At 44.4% G+C, this 15738-nt stretch overlaps 1 protein-coding gene across 1 annotated transcript in view; it reads left to right on the forward strand.

Moving 5' to 3' along the window:
- The window catches only part of arhgap32a (Rho GTPase activating protein 32a), a 114261-nt gene extending 98774 nt beyond the window's left edge, over window positions 1-15487 (forward strand). Inside the window, 3 exon segments of the mRNA XM_062059907.1 lie at window positions 4502-4867; window positions 10360-10488; window positions 10645-15487. Coding sequence (XP_061915891.1) covers window positions 4502-4867; window positions 10360-10488; window positions 10645-12602 — 2453 coding nt within the window. The 3' untranslated portion in view covers window positions 12603-15487.
- Window positions 15488-15738: the final 251 nt, after the last annotated feature.

Below are 15738 nucleotides of genomic sequence, written 5' to 3' on the forward strand. Positions count from 1 at the left end.
ACAAGGCCAAGTACCAAAAGATTTTAAGATAGCAAGAGTAACTCCCCTCTTTAAAAAGGGAAGCAAATTGGAACCTGGCAACTACCGACCTGTTTCTATTCTCAGTTCCGTTTCGAAAGTAATAGAGAAAATAGTTTATAAACAGGTCGATAGTTACCTTGCCACTAATAAACTCATGTACAAATTCCAATCCGGCTTCAGAACTAACCACTCCACTGACACATGCCTTCTCTATCTGACCGACCACGTCAAACATGAGGTGGACGCGGGCAAATACTGCGGCATGGTCATGCTGGACCTTCAGAAGGCCTTTGACACCGTTAAAGGCCTACTGAAATGAATTTTTTTTATTTAAACGGGGATAGCAGATCTATTCTATGTGTCATACTTGATCATTTCGCGATATAGCCATATTTTTGCTGAAAGGATTTAGTATAGAACAACGACGATAAAGATTGCAACTTTTGGTATCTGATAAAAAAAAGGCTTGCACCTACCGGAAGTAGCGTGACGTAGTCAGTTGAACATATACGCAAAGTTCCCTATTGTTTACAATGATGGCCGCATGAAGTGAGAGAAATTCGGACCGAGAAAGCGACAATTTCCCCATTAATTTGAGCGAGGATGAAAGATTTGTGGATGAGTAAAGTGCAAGTGAAGGACTAGTGGGGAGTTGAAGCTATTCAGATAGGGAAGATGCTGTGAGAGCCGGGGGTGACCTGATATTCAGCTGGGAATGACTACAACAGTAAATAAACACAAGACATATATATACTCTATTAGCCACAACACAACCAGGCTTATATTTAATATGCCACAAATTAATCCTGCATAAAAACACCTGCGTGTTTGTTATGCTAGCTCCTAGCTCCTCTGCTAGCTCCTAGCTCCATAGAACACGCCAATACAATTCAAACACCTGATCAACACACACAATCACTCAGCCCAAAAGACCGTTTACCTAACCCAAGGTTCATAAAGCTTATATATTTTTAAAAAGTTACGTACGTGACGCGCACATACGGTCAAGTTATCGAATGTTTAGCAGCCAAGGCTGCATACTCACGGTACCTGATATTCAGCTGGGAATGACTACAACAGTAAATAAACACAAGACATATATATACTCTATTAGCCACAACACAACCAGGCTTATATTTAATATGCCACGAATTAATCCTGCATAATAACACCTGCGTGTTTGTTATGCTAGCTCCTAGCTCCTCTGCTAGCTCCTAGCTCCATAGAACACGCCAATACAATTCAAACACCTGATCAACACACACAATCACTCAGCCCAAAAGACCGTTCACCTAACCCAAGGTTCATAAAGCTTATATATTTTTAAAAAGCTACGTACGTGACGCGCACGTACGTTACGGTACGTGTTATGCTAGCTCCTAGCTCCTCTGCTAGCTCCTAGCTCCATAGAACACGCCAATACAATTCAAACACATGATCAACACACACAATCACTCAGCCCAAAAGACCGTTCACCTAACCCAAGGTTCATAAAGCTTATATATTTTAAAAAAGTTACGTACATACGCAAAAAAAAGCCAAAGCTGCATACTCACAGTAGCACGTCTGCGTCTTTGTCATCCAAATCAAAGTAATCCTGGTAAGAGTCTGTGTTGTCCCAGTTCCCTACAGGCGTCTGTGTATCCAAATCAAAAGTCCTCCTGGTTAGAGTCTCTGTTATCAGAGTTCTTCCATCTTGACTGCATCTTTCGGGAATGTAAACAAAGAAGCGCCGGCTGTGTACTGTTGTGGCTGACTACGTTCGAAAAATACGTCCATTTCGCACCGACAACTTTCTTCTTTGCTTGCTTGGCTTCCTTCTCCATAATGCAATGAACATGATTGAAACAGATTCACGAACACAGATGTCCAGAATACTGTGGAATTATGAAATGAAAACAGAGCTTTTTCGTATCGGCTTCAATGTGGAAGGCATACCCGTGTTCGCCGGGCTACGTCACACGCATACGTCATCCTCAGAGGCGTTTCGAACCGGAAGTTTAGCGGCAAATTTAAAATGTCACTTTATAAGTTAACCCGGCCGTATTGGCATGTGTTATAATGTTAAGATTTCATCATTGATATATAAAGTATCAGACTGCGTGGTCGGTAGTAGTGGGTTTCAGTAGGCCTTTAACCACGCTATACTGTTGGATAAGCTCAGAGCAATCGGATTTAACAAAACCTCATGGAGCTGGATGCAATCTTACTTGGAGGGGAGGGAACATGTGGTAGAGGTGAACGGCACCGTGTCCCCCCCCCCCCTCGGTGAGCTGTGGAGTCCCCCAAGGCAGTATATTGGGACCTTTACTGTTCCTAATATACATAAACGACATGTCATCGGCATGCGACTGTGAATTGTTTTTGTTTGCGGATGACTCTGCCCTGCTGGTATCAGACAAGGACAAGTCACAGGTGGAGAAAATCCTCAGTGCTGAGCTCTGTAGAACTTGCACCTGGCTCGCTGACAACAAGCTATCCATACACTTGGGTAAAACAGAATCCATCCTGTTTGGGTCCCACATCAAACTTAAGAAAGTCAATGACTTCACCATAAAAGTAGGTGACATTGTTATCACCAGGAAAGATGAGGTCACCTACCTAGGTTCCATTCTAGAGGCTAACCTTTCCTGTGATAAAATGGCAACCAAGGTAATCAAAAAGGTTAACCTACAGAATTTCCTCTATGGTCAACAAAAGCACCTTGAGGATTCTGGCGGGAACTCTCGTTCAACCCTTTTTCGATTACGCATGCACCTCCTGGTACCCTAGCACCTCCAAAACCCTCAAATCTAAACTCCAAACATCTCAGAACAAGCTAGTCAGGTTACTTCTAGACCTCCACCCCAGATCCCACCTCACTCCTACCCACTTCTCTAAAGTGGGCTGGCTCAAGGTGGAGGACAGAGTTAAACAACTTGCACTGAGCCTAGTCTATAAAATCCGCTACACCTCCCTGATACCGAAGTACATGTCAAACTACTTCCTTAACGTAAATGACCGCCATAACCACAACACCAGGGGGAGCTCCACTAACCACGTTAAACCCAGATTCCGAACTAACAAAGGTCTTAACTCATTCTCTTTCTATGCCACATCAATGTGGAATGCGCTCCCAACAGTTATAAAAGAAAGGACATCTCTATCCTCCTTCAAAACCGCAATAAAAGTTCACCTCCAGGCAGCTACAACCCTAAACTAACACCCTCCCCGGATTGCTAATAATCAAATGTAAACAATCAAATGCAGATACTTTTTCTTTTTCTTATGCCTTCTGATCTCTCTCTCTCTCTCTCTCTCTCTCTCTCTCTCTCTCTCTCTCTCTCGCTCTCTCTCTCTCTCCCTCCACTACTTGATGTCCATATCCCCCCCCCCCTCCACACCCCTGATTGTAAATAATGTAAATAATTCAATGTGATTATCTTGTGTGATGACTGTATTATGATGATAGTATATATGATAGTATATATCTGTATCATGAATCAATTTAAGTGGACCCCGACTTAAACAAGTTGAAAAACTTATTCGGGTGTTACCATTTAGTGGTCAATTGTACGGAATATGTACTTCACTGTGCAACCTACTAATAAAAGTCTCAATCAATCAATCAATGTCCGTAACCATTTAACAGTGATAAATGAGGGATTACTGTATTTTGCAAAGAATGTTAAATGGTTTTTATAAAGCTTCCTTATTAGAGATGTCCGATAATGTCTTTTTTGCCGATATTGCGATATTGTCCAACTCTTAATTACCGATTCAGATATCAACCGATACCGATATATACAGTCGTGGAGTTAACACATTATTATGCCTAATTTTGGTGGTAGCAGGGGGTGTATATTGTAGCGTCCTGGAAGAGTTAGTACTGCAAGGGGTTCTGGGTATTTGTTCTGTTGTGTTTATGTTGTGTTACGGTGCGGATGTTCTCCCGAAATGTGTTTGTCATTCTTGTTTGGTGTGGGTTCACAGTGTGGCGCATATTTGTAACAGTGTTAAAGTTGTTTATACGGCCACCCTCAGTGTGACCTGTATGGCTGTTGATCAAGTATGCGTTGCATTCACTTATGTGTGTGTAAAAGCCGCATATATTATGTGACTGGGCCGGCACGCTGTTTGTATGGAGGAAAAGCGGACGTGACGACAGGTTGTAGAGGACACTAAAGTTGTTGTCCGGGTGGAAATCGGGAGAAATTCTGGAGAATGGTTGCCCTGGGAGATTTTCGGGAGGGGCACTGAAATTCGGGAGTCTCCCGGGAAAATCGGGAGGGTTGGCAAGTATGCCCTACGTCCGTGTTTTACCAGATATGTACCGCTCCGTACAGCGGCGTTTTAAAAAGTAAATAATTTCACTTTTAGAAACCGATACCGATAATTTCCGATATTACATTTTAAAGCATTTATCGGGCGATAATATCAGCAGGCCGATATTATCGGACATCTCTATTCCTTCTGAATGAAATGTGTTTTTCCACCCCAGGAGAGCCTCCAAAGTACCACCACCTCCGCCCTCGTTCCACAAGTGAGGCCATTTCTGCATCGACTCGAGGAGACTTGTGCAGGAGCATCAGAAAACTCCCTTTCAGTCCCAACGGTGAAGACGGCGCCGCTGTTTCAACTCCGCACCAGGAGGACGACATTGACCTCCGGCCGCCGGCTGCTGGCATCTCCACCCTGGACTTTGACCCCATGTCCTTCCAGTGCAGCCTGGCCTCGGCGACGCCCCAGCATCAACGCGGCAAAGTGAGAAACAGCGCCGGGTGTTCCAGCGAATCGGATCCCGTCACCTCTCCGGACAACATCAACAGTCCTCTGTCTCCAGAGCTTAGCCCTCCTTTTACGAAAGGTAAACAGAAGGTCACACCTGAGCCTCTCTTGTCTAGGAAACTCTTCAAACAGATGTTCAGCTTCTTTCAAATGTTGTTGTAATCAGACAATATTTTTGGTATATTAGATGGAATCTTTACCTGACATGTTTCGACTGTCATCTGCAGTCTTCTTCAGAAGGGTCACCTGACCACTGTGACGTGTTGCCTATCAGCTGCTCTTATAGGTGTGGCCAACCAGACAGACCTGTCAAGTCTACCTGCTTGATGGTTAATGGAGGAGGGGGTCCCAGGTATGCTCCCTCATCCCGATTGATAGTTTCCTTGGGCCACTTCCTTAGTTCGATCGCCTCCTTAATCCATCGTTTGAATGTGTTACTTTCTGTGCCGATGATTTTGCCGTTGTCCCGGTCCATGATGTGGTTGTTTATTTTGCAATGAACTGATATGGCTGATATTAAGATTTCCTGTTCGGATTTTTGTTTTAGGCTTCTTGTAAACCTTCCAGTTGTCTCTTTTTCGCATTCTCTCTGACACAGTCGTGAGATCAATCTATGAACGGGCCAACATCATAACAGAAGAACAAGATAGATATAAAGAAGAGAAACACATCCAAAATGCACTCAAAAACTGCCAATATCCCACCTGGGCCATCAAAAAAGGGGAACAACAAGGAAAAAAAAACAAGGAAAAGAGAACAAAGAAGAAACTCAAAGACAAACCTGGAATAAAGAACAAAGAGGTCATAACCTTACCATATATTAGGGGTAGAGATGTCCGATAATATCCGATATTCCAATATTGTCCAACTCTTAATTACCGATTCCGATATCAACCGATACCGATATATACAGTCGTGGCATTAACACATTACTATGCCTAATTTTGTTGTGATGCCCCGCTGGATGCATTAAACAATGTAACAAGGTTTTCCAAAATAAATCAACTCAAGTTATGGAAAAAAAAAATGCCAACATGGCACTGCCATATTTATTATTGAAGTCACAAAGTGCATTATTTTTTTTAACATGCCTCAAAACAGCAGCTTGGAATTTGGGACATGCTCTCCCTGAGAGAGCATGAGGAGGTTGAGGTGGGCGGGGTTGAGGTGGGTGTATATTATAGCGTCCCGGAAGAGTTAGTGCTGCAAGGGGTTCTGGGTATTTGTTCTCTTGTGTTTATGTTGTGTTACGGTGCGGATGTTCTCCTGAAATGTGTTTGTCATTCTTGTTTGGTGTGGGTTCACAGTGTGGCGCATATTTGTAACAGTGTTAAAGTTGTTTATACGGTCACCCTCAGTCTCAGTGTGACCTGTATGGCTGTTGACCAAGTATGCCTTGCATTCACTTGTGTGTGTGTGAAAAGCCGTAGATATTATGTGATTGGGGCGGCACGCAAAGGCAGTGCCTTTAAGGTTTATTGGCGCTCTGTGCTTCTCCCTACGTCCGTGTACACAGCGGCGTTTTAAAAAGTCATACATTTTACTTTTTGAAACCGACACCGATAATCTTGAAACTGATACCAATAATTTTGGATATTACATTTTAAAGCATTTATCGGCCGATAATATCGGCAGTCCGATATTATCGGACAACCCTAATTAGGGGTGTAACTGAATCAATACAGCGGGTCATGAAAAAACACAAAATAAACGCAACAGTTTAACCTCACACAAAAACAAGACAAGTTACTTGTACATCCAAAAGACTAAATAGAACAAGAAAATAAATGCAATGTCATCTACGAAATCCTGTGTAAATCATGCGAAAAATCATACATGGGAGAAACAGGGAGGACATTCAACACAAGGAAGAAAGAACATCAGAAAGAATGCGAAAAAGAGACAACTGGAAGGTTTACAAGAAGCCTAAAACAAAAATACGAACAGGAAATCTTAAAATCAGCCATATTAGTTCATTGCAAAATAAACAACCACATCATGGACCGGGACAACGGCAAAATCATCGGCACAGAAAGTAACACATTCAAACGATGGATTAAGGAGGCGATCGAGCTAAGGAAGCGGCCCAAGGAAACTATCAATCGGGATGAGGGAACATACCTGGGACCCCCTCCTCCATCAAGTGGCAAGGGGGGGGATACCCAAGCAGGTAAACTTGACAGGTCTGTCACGTCTATAAGAACAGCTGATAGGCAACACGTCACAGTGGTCAGGTGACCCTTCTGAAGAAGACTGCAGACGACAGTCGAAACATGTCAGGTAAAGATTCCATCTATTACAGTGCTTTTCAACCTTTTCTGAGTAAAGGCACGTTTTATTCATTGAATAAATCCCGAGGCACAATATCAGCAGAAATCATTGAAAAATTAAACTCAGCAGCCGATATTGACAGTAAAAAGTCGTTCTCGCAATTGTTAGATATGACTTTAAAGGCCTACTGAAAGCCACTACTAGCGACCACGCAGTCTGATAGTTTATATATCAATGATGAAATCTTAACATTGCAACACATGCCGATACGGCCGGGTTAACTTATAAAGTGCCATTTTAAATTTCCCGGCTGAAAACGTCTCGGTATGATGACGTATGCGCGTGACGTCAAGGGTTGAAGGAGACATTTTGGAATAGCACGGTCGCCAGCTTAAATCGTCTGTTTTCATCACTAAATTCCACAGTATTCTGGACATCTGTGTTGGTGAATCTTTTGCAATTTGTTCAATTAACAATGGAGACTGCAAAGAAGAAAGCTGTAGGTGGGATCGGTGTATTAGCGGCTGGCTGCAGCAACACAACCAGGAGGACTTTGAGCTGGATAGCAGACGCGCTACCGTGACTACAGCTTTGGCTTCCAAACATTTGATCGCTTGCTCGTACGTGCGTGGCGCTATGTGCATGTCACGTACGTAACTTTGGGGAAATATATGTTTCTTGCCGACTCTGATGGCGGCCGGGGTGTCGTCGAAAGCTACAACGCCCGCCACCGCGCCGCTGTCCTCACCTTGACTTCCTCCGTCTCCGGGCTGCCGACCGCATCGATGATTGAATGAAGTCCTTCGTCGCGCCGTCGATCGCTGGAATGCAGGTGAGCACGGGTCGTGATTCGAGGTCCCGTAGCTAAGTTAGCTTCAATGGCGTCGTTAACAACAGCATTGCTAGGCTTCGCCAGGCTGGAAAGCATTAACCGTGTATTTACATGTCCATGGTTTAATAGTATTGTTGATCTTCTGTCTATCCTTCCAGTCAGGGGCTTATTTCTTTTGTTTCTATATGCAGTTAAGCACGATGCTATCACGTTAGCTCCGTAGCTAAAGAGCTTCGGCGATGTATTGTCGTGGAGATAAAAGTCACTGTGAATGTCCATTTCGCGTTCTCGACTCATTTTCAAGAGGATATAGTATCCGAGGTGGTTTAAAATACAAATCCGTGATCCACAATAGAAAAAGGAGAGAGTGTGGAATCCAATGAGCCAGCTTGTACCTAAGTTACGGTCAGAGCGAAAAAAGATACGTCCTGCACTGCACTCTAGTCCTTCACTCCCACGTTCCTCATCCACGAATCTTTCATCCTGACTCAAATTAATGGGGTAATCGTCGCTTTCTCGGTCCGAAGCGCTCTGCTGGTGTAAACAATGTGCAAATGTGAGGAGCCCTTCAACCTGTGACGTTACGCTACTTCCGGTACAGGGGAGGCTTTTTTATCAGCGACCAAAACTTTATCGCCGATGTTCTCTACTAAATCCTTTCAGCAAAAATATGGCAATATCGCGAAATGATCAAGTATGACACATAGAATGGATCTGCTATCCCCGTTTAAATAAGAACATTTCATTTCAGTTGGCCTTTAAAGCATAACCAAGCATGCGTCACTATAGCTCTTGTCTCAAAGTAGGTGTACTGTCACCACCTGTCACATCACACCCTGTCTTATTTGGACTTTTATGCTGTTTTCCTGTGTGTAGTGTTTTAGTTCTTGTCTTGCGCTCCTATTTTAGTGGTTTTTCCTCTTTTGTTGGTGTTTTCCTGTTGCAGTTTCATGTCTTCCTTGATCGCTATTCCTCGCACTTGCTTTGTTTACGCAATCAAGACTATTTAAGTTGTGCGGACGCTATCCTTCTTTGTGGGAACATTGTTGAATGTCATGTCATGTACGGATGTACTTTGTGGACGCCGTCTGCTGCTCCACACGCTGCAAGTCTTTGCTGTCGTCCAGCATTCTGTTTTTGTTTACTTTGCAGCCAGTTCAGTTTTAGTTTCCTTCTGCATAGCCTTCCCTAAACTTCAATGCCTTTTCTTAGCAGCACTCGCTTTTGTTTGTTTTTGGTTTAAGCGTTGGATACCTTTTTACCTGCACGCTGCTTCCCGCTGTCGTCTGCATATTGGGATCACGACAAGCATCTACAAAGCAATTTGCTACCTGCTGCCACCTACCGATATGGAAGAGAATAACATGGTTACTCTGCCGAGCTTTAGACAGCACCGACACTCGACAATGGCACATTATTTGCGGATTATAATTACTGGTTTGCAAAAAATATTTTATCGGCCGATAAATGCAATATGTAGTATCAGAAATTATTTGTATTGGTTTCAAAAAGTAAAATGTATGACTTTTTAAAACGCCGCTGTGTACACGGACGTAGGGAGAAGTACAGAGCGCCAATAAACCTTAAAGGCACTGCCTTTGCGTGCCGGCCCAGTCACATAATATCTACGGCTTTTCACACACACAAGTGAATGCAAAGCATACTTGGTCAACAGCCATACAGGTCACACTGAGGGTGACCGTATAAACAACTTTAACACTGTTACAAATATGCGCCACACTGTGAACCCACACCAAACAAGAATGACAAACACATTTCGGGAGAACATCCGCACCGTAACACAACATAAACACAACAGAACAAATACCCAGAACCCCTTGCAGCACTAACTCTTCCGGGGCGCTACAATATACACCCCCCAGTACCCCATACCCCCCCACCTCAACCCCGCCCCCCTCAACCTCCTCATGCTCTTTCAGGGAGAGCATGTTCAAAATTCCAAGCTGCTGTTTTGAGGCATGTTAAAAAAAAAATAATGCACTTTGTGACTTCAATAATAAATATGGCAGTGCCATGTTGGCATTTTTTTCCATAACTTGAGTTGATTTATTTTGGAAAACCTTGTTACATTGTTTAATGCATCCAGCGGGGCATCACAACAAAATTAGGCATAATAATGTGATAATTCCACGACTGTATATATCGGTATCGGTTGATATCGGAATCGGTAATTAAGAGTTGGACAATATCGGGACATCGGCAAAGAAGCCATTATCGGACATCTCTAATTATAACCCAAATTGGTGAAACTACATAATCTCCCACGGCACACCAGACTGTATCTCACGGCACACTGTGTGCCGCGGCACAGTGGTTGAAAAACACTCATCTAATATACCGAAAATATTGTCTGATTACAAGAACATTTTAAAGCGTATATAAATAAGAAGACACAATGAACCTTTTTGAGCAGATGTTCAAGCTTGTAGCTTTTTCTCTCCCCGCAGCGCTGACGTCTGACGGGCCTTTGGCAGATGGGAAGGACTCCCGAGCGCCTTACCGACATTACAACCCGCTCAGCGCGGCGAGCCAAGCCTCGGCCATGACGGAGTCTACACAGAACCTGCCTGATCCAGGTCAGTATCAGCCATCCTTGAAGCCATCACGTCCTCTTTCTAGTTAGTGCATTCTGTAGATTCTTATAAAAGCTTTTGTTTCTTGTCCCATCACGTCTTACCATAGCCTTGTTTGTCCTGTCATACTGTAGCGTTGTTTGTCTTATCCCCCCCCAGGAACAGATAGACTCATGAGTTCAGTGTCTATTCTCCCTCCTCACCCCTCCCCGACGAGCGCCGCACGCAAGTTGGCCTTGGCGCTGGCCGAGTCGGCGCAGAAGGCCAGCCGCGGCTCCCAGAGACAAAGAAGCCACCGGGCTCATCCCCTCCAAAGACAGGAAGCTCAGGACAGACCCCCTCGGCCCTCTGCCCTGGATCTCAACGTCTACACGCAGCGGTGGGTGCCGGAGGACAGCTTCCGTGCCTTCCAATTCCTGCCCGCACACGCCTACTCGCAGCCGCCGCAGAACAGTCCGTGTAATTTCACTCCTAATGTCAGCCCGCTGGGGTCCGGGAGCTTGGATGAGGGCAGTGCAGAAAGGAGGGGTTTTGATGTCACACCAGAAGGACCCACCTACCACAGTGTGGGCGTGTCGACACCGACCGAGCCTGTCTGCTCCGCCCACAGCCCCATAGCCTCTCCCATATACGCCAACACGGACACCATCGATGTCTTTAATTTCCGCGCGGTCCTTGCCGAGACCGCCATGCCCGCCTCGATCGAGGAAGTCCTTCCGCGGCCGTTCCAGTCCCCGTCAGCCCACCGCTACGGTGACGTCTACCGCAATCTCCATCGTCAGCACGTTCAACCCGCCAAGATGTTTAGGTACCCTCAGCCCGTCGCTTTGCCCCGTCACGTCTTGGGACCGAGACACGTGTACAGGCAGTCCTCGGAGAACCGCTACAGCTCCTCAGGCTTAGGCCTCCCTCTCTCACCCCAGTACAGACACTACCAGCGAGGGGAGCACCTTATGGGTGCCAGACAGCGACCACAGAGCCCCTGGCCGAGGTCAGATGACGGACTTGCCCCGCACCCCGCCATCAGGAGGGCTCGCTCCTTCCACGCCCCGCAGATCAGTCGCTACGAGTTAGACGCCATGTTGCCTGGCGCCATGTTTTTTTCCGAGCAGGAGGCGCCCTACCAGAGGCCGCTTCACTTTGAGGATGTGCTACCCAACAACCCCTACTCGGACCTGAGCCCCGGCGACGTGCCCCGTTATCCTTTAGATCCCTTCCAATGCGGCAGTATTCGCCAAAATCAGCCTTACAGGACGCCGCCCGCGAAGGAAAGTGTGGGATTCTACCACTACTCTCCTCGCCACGGCCGCCCCCAAGACGTGGGGCTGTATGTGGAAAGGGTTGCCTGTCAGAAGCCGGGGAACGAAAGTGGGCGTAAAAACACGTACTCGTCGCCATCGCCCTACAACAGTCCCGTCTCTCCGGCGGACTCGACGGGAAGGGAGATCATGCACATAAGGAGCAAGTCGGATCCTGGAAACGGGATCCTGTCTGCAGACAGAAGGGAAAGCCAAACAGCCGTAAAGGCTACATCGCCAGGGTCCCACCTGGGGGAGCACGAAATCGCCCGACCGTCGGCGAAGCCAGGGCCGCCCCGGCGCGTCGTCAAAAGCAGCGCCCCGCAGCAGGCGCCGCTCCGTAAAATCCCGTCGCTTCCCGAGAGGAGCTTCGCTAAACTGGCGCAGCACGGCGACGGTAGCCAAACACGCGGCCACAAGCCGGATCAGCCACAGACGGCCGGCGGTGGCGGCGGCGGCTACAGAGCGCCGACGAGAGCCGACGTCCTCAGGAGACCCGAGCGCTCGCACAGCACGAGAGAAAGTCGCCACCATCACGCCAAATCGCCGCGGGATGGCGAACACGCCGGGTCCTTTTCCACCCAGCCCAACAGAAGGACTCAGAGCACTAAAGTCAGGCCCACACAAAATGACCACATGCTGGGGGGATACCACGCCGCTCCCAGGCCTAAACCCACAAGAGCCAGTAAAGCCGGGCCAGGCTACTCGCCCGGACGGGATGAGGGCGCCCCCCACGGACACAGATTGATGTCCAAGGCTGTGGCTCAGGAAGCTTTTTATCATTCCGCAGTAAGAACTCAAGCTGGAGTCCGTGAGTGACGACTCTTTTATTTTTTTAATGCGAGTCCACACTGGGGCCAAAGGAGAAGAGCACTTTATCCTCTGCCAGACCATCAGACTGTTTCACTCAAAGTCTTTATTGTAAACCTTCAGGAGCTGCTAGGTCGTGTCACCTTCACCAATGATTCTTTCCTGTAAGGGATCAAAAAAAACAAAATCACAAGGGAATACAAGGTACACTTTTATCATTTTGGATGTTTAAGTATGCTTAAGAATGTGTATGGAGTAACTTTAAAAAGATAGCACGGTATGGGCCTGATCTACTAACACGTATTAAAACGTGCAAACTTGATAGCGTACGCAAATCTACTAAACTGGTGGTCTTTTAAGTGAGTAAAATAAGGAGATCCATTTAGCGTCTGTCCATTTAGAATATAACACACACACAATACTGGAAAAAAATACTTTTATAATCATTTAGGCAAGGTAAGTTTATGTATGGAGCACAATTCGTACACAAGGCAGTTCAAAATGCTTTACAGAAAATTACAAGAAGGCAAAAATCAAAATAATAAAACAATCATAATTCAAATCAATCAAATAGGGTATTTTAAAATACTTTCAGTTGTCATACAAACAATTAAATCTGTGTTTTCAGCCTGGATTTGAACATTGCCATCTTCTGGTAGACTATTCCAGATTTCCAGTGTGACTTAGCAAGACTAAAAACTAGAGATGTCCAATAATGTCCGATAAATGCTTCAAAATGTAATATCGGAAATTATCGGTATCGGTTTCAAAAAGTAAAATGTATGACTTTTTAAAACGCCGCTGTGTACACGGACGTAGGGAGAAGTACAGAGCGCCAATAAACCTTAAAGGCACTGCCTTTGCGTGCCGGCCCAATCACATAATATCTACGGCTTTTCACACACACAAGTGAATGCAAGGCATACTTGGTCAACAGCCATACAGGTCACACTGAGGGTGTACCGTATAAACAACTTTAACACTGTTACAAATGTGCGCCACACTGTGAACCCACACCAAACAAGAATGACAAACACATTTCGGGAGAACATCCGCACCGTAACACAACATAAGCACAACAGAACAAATACCCAGAACCCCTTGCAGCACTAACTCTTCCAGAGCATGTCCCAAATTCCAAGCTGCTGTTTTGAGGCATGTTTAAAAAAAATAATGCACTTTGTGACTTCAATAATAAATATGGCAGTGCCATGTTGGCATTGTTTTCCATAACTTGAGTTGATTTATTTTGGAAAACCTTGTTACATTGTTTAATGCATCCAGCGGGGCATCACAACAAAATGAGGCATAATAATGTATTAATTCCACGACTGTATATATCAGTATCGGTTGATATCGGAATCTGTAATTAAGAGTTGGACAATATCGGAATATCGGATATCGGCAAAAAAGCCATTATCGGACATCTCTACTAAAAATGTAACTGCGGGAGCTGTTTTGCGTCTGTATTTAGTTTGTCTAAAAAGGACGTGCAAACTGGCAGTTGTAATAATAATAATAATAATAAATACTTTTATTTGTAAAAGCATTTTACATTGAACAAACAACCTCAAAGTGCTACAGTGCATTTAAAAAACAACAACGCTAGAACTACAAACAGCTGCTAGTAGCTGGCAGTTGTGCAGGAATAGCTGTCAGAAAAGAGGCAAGCGTGCTGCAACATTTATTTAGAAGGAATTCAATTGATGCTTTTTTCCATATATACACTGTATATGAAAAAAACCCTTGCACTATGCATTTTTTTGTTCCAGGAACATTCCAGCCTCTCCCAATAGCGCACAAAATAAAAGAGTTGCACTGCATGACTTCTTCTAAAATGCCCATAAAGAGCGGTACACGAAGGTTTTTTGCATGTTTTGAACACGAATTTGCAGTAAATGAGCGTCTCCATGGTGAAAAGCCGCGTAGCACAAGCCAAAACCTCATTTAAATAAGGCAGTGTACGCCAGTTACACGCAGTCTTAGTAGATCACACGCAACACACCCACTAATCGTAGACGCAATTTTATAGTTTGCACATGGTATTTGTATCTTAGTAGGTCAGGCCCTTAGTTTTGTATGAGGACACACAGCTAACATGTGTACTGTACATTGTGCCACACTATCATTGCAGTCTGCTCCGCCTCCAAGCACTTTTGACCAGTCTTAATAATGGATCCACCTGACGTACACCAAAACCTCTTGATACAGTATAAAAAAAACAGTTTATATTTTTCTGCGTGAAACCGCTTGCTGACTTGGAAATGTTGTGAAATGTGTAACAAAAAAAAACAAAACAAAAAAAAGGACTTTTCAAGGAGTGAAACGGGAATGAACCTCATTGTAATCGCTGACTTTGGTTTCAGTCCATGTTTTAAAATGCAATGAAATGGTTAATATAATGCTACCTTACACATTTTATTTACGCAGCTCGCCCTGTGAGAAGACTATATTTTGTACGCCGGTGTTGTTTTGTCAAAAATACTAATATTATTCTTTTTGGAGAGCAATGTTGTGTTTGACATAAATTATTCTGATGTTTTACTCATTAAGTTATGTTGATAGTTATTCTAACAAGACATGTTCAGTACATTCATTTAGTGGTTGTCTTAAAGAGAATAAATATATTAGCATACTAGTTTGGTCGATTTGTTCATTAATCTCACCAGGAGGTTAGATGGGGGGCCACATGGAGACAAATCTACTCCCAAGTGGGCCGGACTGGTAAAATCACGGCACGATAACTTAAAAACAAAGACAACTTCGGATTGTTTTCTTTGTTTAAAAGCAGAACAAGCACATTGTGAAAATGTACAAATCATAACGTTGTTGGGTTATTTTTTACACTTACGTTTAATCATTTATTTGTCGTTATTTATATTTTCTGAATAAATCATGTGATAATGTTCATCAGTCAAATCATTGGTGTTCATTTTCAATCAAAATCATATCAAAATCAAATTACAGGATGTTATTTATGTAGTTTGATCATTTTCCTCGACTAATGTTGTCAGGTTCAAACACTGATGACATCTATTAAACAGACAAAGAAGCAAGGAATTAAACAGACTGAATTCAATTTAGCTCAATTGAGGAGAAACATCTGGGCTGTACTCTTGTAGTTAAAAAAAAACATATGTGCTTG

The sequence above is a fragment of the Entelurus aequoreus genome, linkage group LG10 (assembly GCF_033978785.1).
Source record: "Entelurus aequoreus isolate RoL-2023_Sb linkage group LG10, RoL_Eaeq_v1.1, whole genome shotgun sequence".
In the NCBI taxonomy this organism is placed as follows: domain Eukaryota; kingdom Metazoa; phylum Chordata; class Actinopteri; order Syngnathiformes; family Syngnathidae; genus Entelurus; species Entelurus aequoreus.